The sequence below is a fragment of the Condylura cristata genome, unplaced genomic scaffold (assembly GCF_000260355.1).
Source record: "Condylura cristata isolate star-nosed mole 26May11 unplaced genomic scaffold, ConCri1.0 scaffold00007, whole genome shotgun sequence".
Classification (NCBI taxonomy): Eukaryota; Metazoa; Chordata; class Mammalia; order Eulipotyphla; family Talpidae; genus Condylura; species Condylura cristata.
The window spans coordinates 90718-91824 of record NW_004567108.1 but is presented as its reverse complement, the minus strand read 5'-3'; the positions used below and the strand labels follow the sequence as shown (position 1 = coordinate 91824).

Sequence of the window (1107 nt, the reverse complement as noted above, 5' to 3'; positions counted from 1 at the left end):
AGGGTGAGACAGGTCACAGCCTGTGTCCCTGGGAGGCCGGCAGCCCACCCTCCTGCACCCCACACCTCCACACCCCAGGCGCCGCTGGCTGCCAAGGCCCCGTGACACCGCTGGCCCCTGGGCTCCTGGGGCCGGGCGGGCAGGACCCCCCCAGGCTGGCCTGGGGGTAGAGCCCACTGTGGCCCCCACCCCTGCCCGGCCCGCCACCCCGACGGCCCAGTCCACTCGCAGCAGACGGGAGTAGGGTGCCCCAAGACCTCAGGCCTGCACCCCAGCCCCAGGGGCTGCTTCCCCCACAGAGACCCGCGCCCTGGGGTCTCCTGGCCCGGCCACCCATGTCCCTACCCGCTCTGGGCTCCTCCGTGGGAGGTGGCCCACCCCGGACTGTGCAGCAGCTCCGTCTGGGACACTCGGGCCCAGTGGGCTGACCAGACCCCCCCAGGCTCCGAGTCCCGGGGCCTGTGCCCGCCCACGACCCATGGACGCCGACGGCCACCGCGTGTCCCACCTGTCCACACCATACACGTAGACCACAGCGAACATCTCGCAGAAGGCGATGACCAGCAGGGGGATGGAGCCAGCGTAGCTGTCCAGCAGAGAGAGCCAGTACTGGCCAGAGTTGAGCGTGAAGATGATGGCCAGGAGGTAGGTGCCCAGGCAGATGAGGCCTGAGGGTGGACAGCGGCGCTGCAGACTCGGCCGCTGCGGCCGGCCCCCGCGAGCCCCCACCCCAGCCTACCTGTCAGCAGCTCCTTGGGCCACTTCTTGGGGATGACGTTGAGGTCCTGCAGGGGCACGACCACCCCCTCCATGTTCCCGAACATGGACGACAGCCCCAGGCAGAAGAGCATGATGAAGAACAGCACGGCCCAGAGCGGGGCCACCGGCATCTTGGTGATGGCCTCGGTGAAGACGATGAAGGCCAGGCCGGTGCCCTCCACTCCCTGTGCGGGGCAGGTGGTCAGCGGCGCCTGCCCGCTGGCTGCAGCCCGGCCCACGTGCTGACCTTGCTGGCCGCCCAAGCGCAGGATCTCGCCTTTCAGCCCAGTTGCTGGGGAAGAAGGCCCCGCACAGGCCTGGAGCCCACGGTGGGGCCCCGGGGGCACG

General features: G+C 70.6%; 1 protein-coding gene across 1 annotated transcript in view; it reads right to left on the bottom strand.

Moving 5' to 3' along the window:
• SLC6A19 (solute carrier family 6 (neutral amino acid transporter), member 19) overlaps positions 1-1107 on the bottom strand; it is a gene marked incomplete at its 3' end in the record, with an annotated part of 15927 nt that overhangs the window by 7867 nt on the left and 6953 nt on the right. The window contains exon 2 of the mRNA XM_004678377.2: positions 740-1051. Coding sequence (XP_004678434.2) covers positions 740-1051 — 312 coding nt within the window. The remainder of the gene's footprint in view (positions 1-739; positions 1052-1107) is intronic.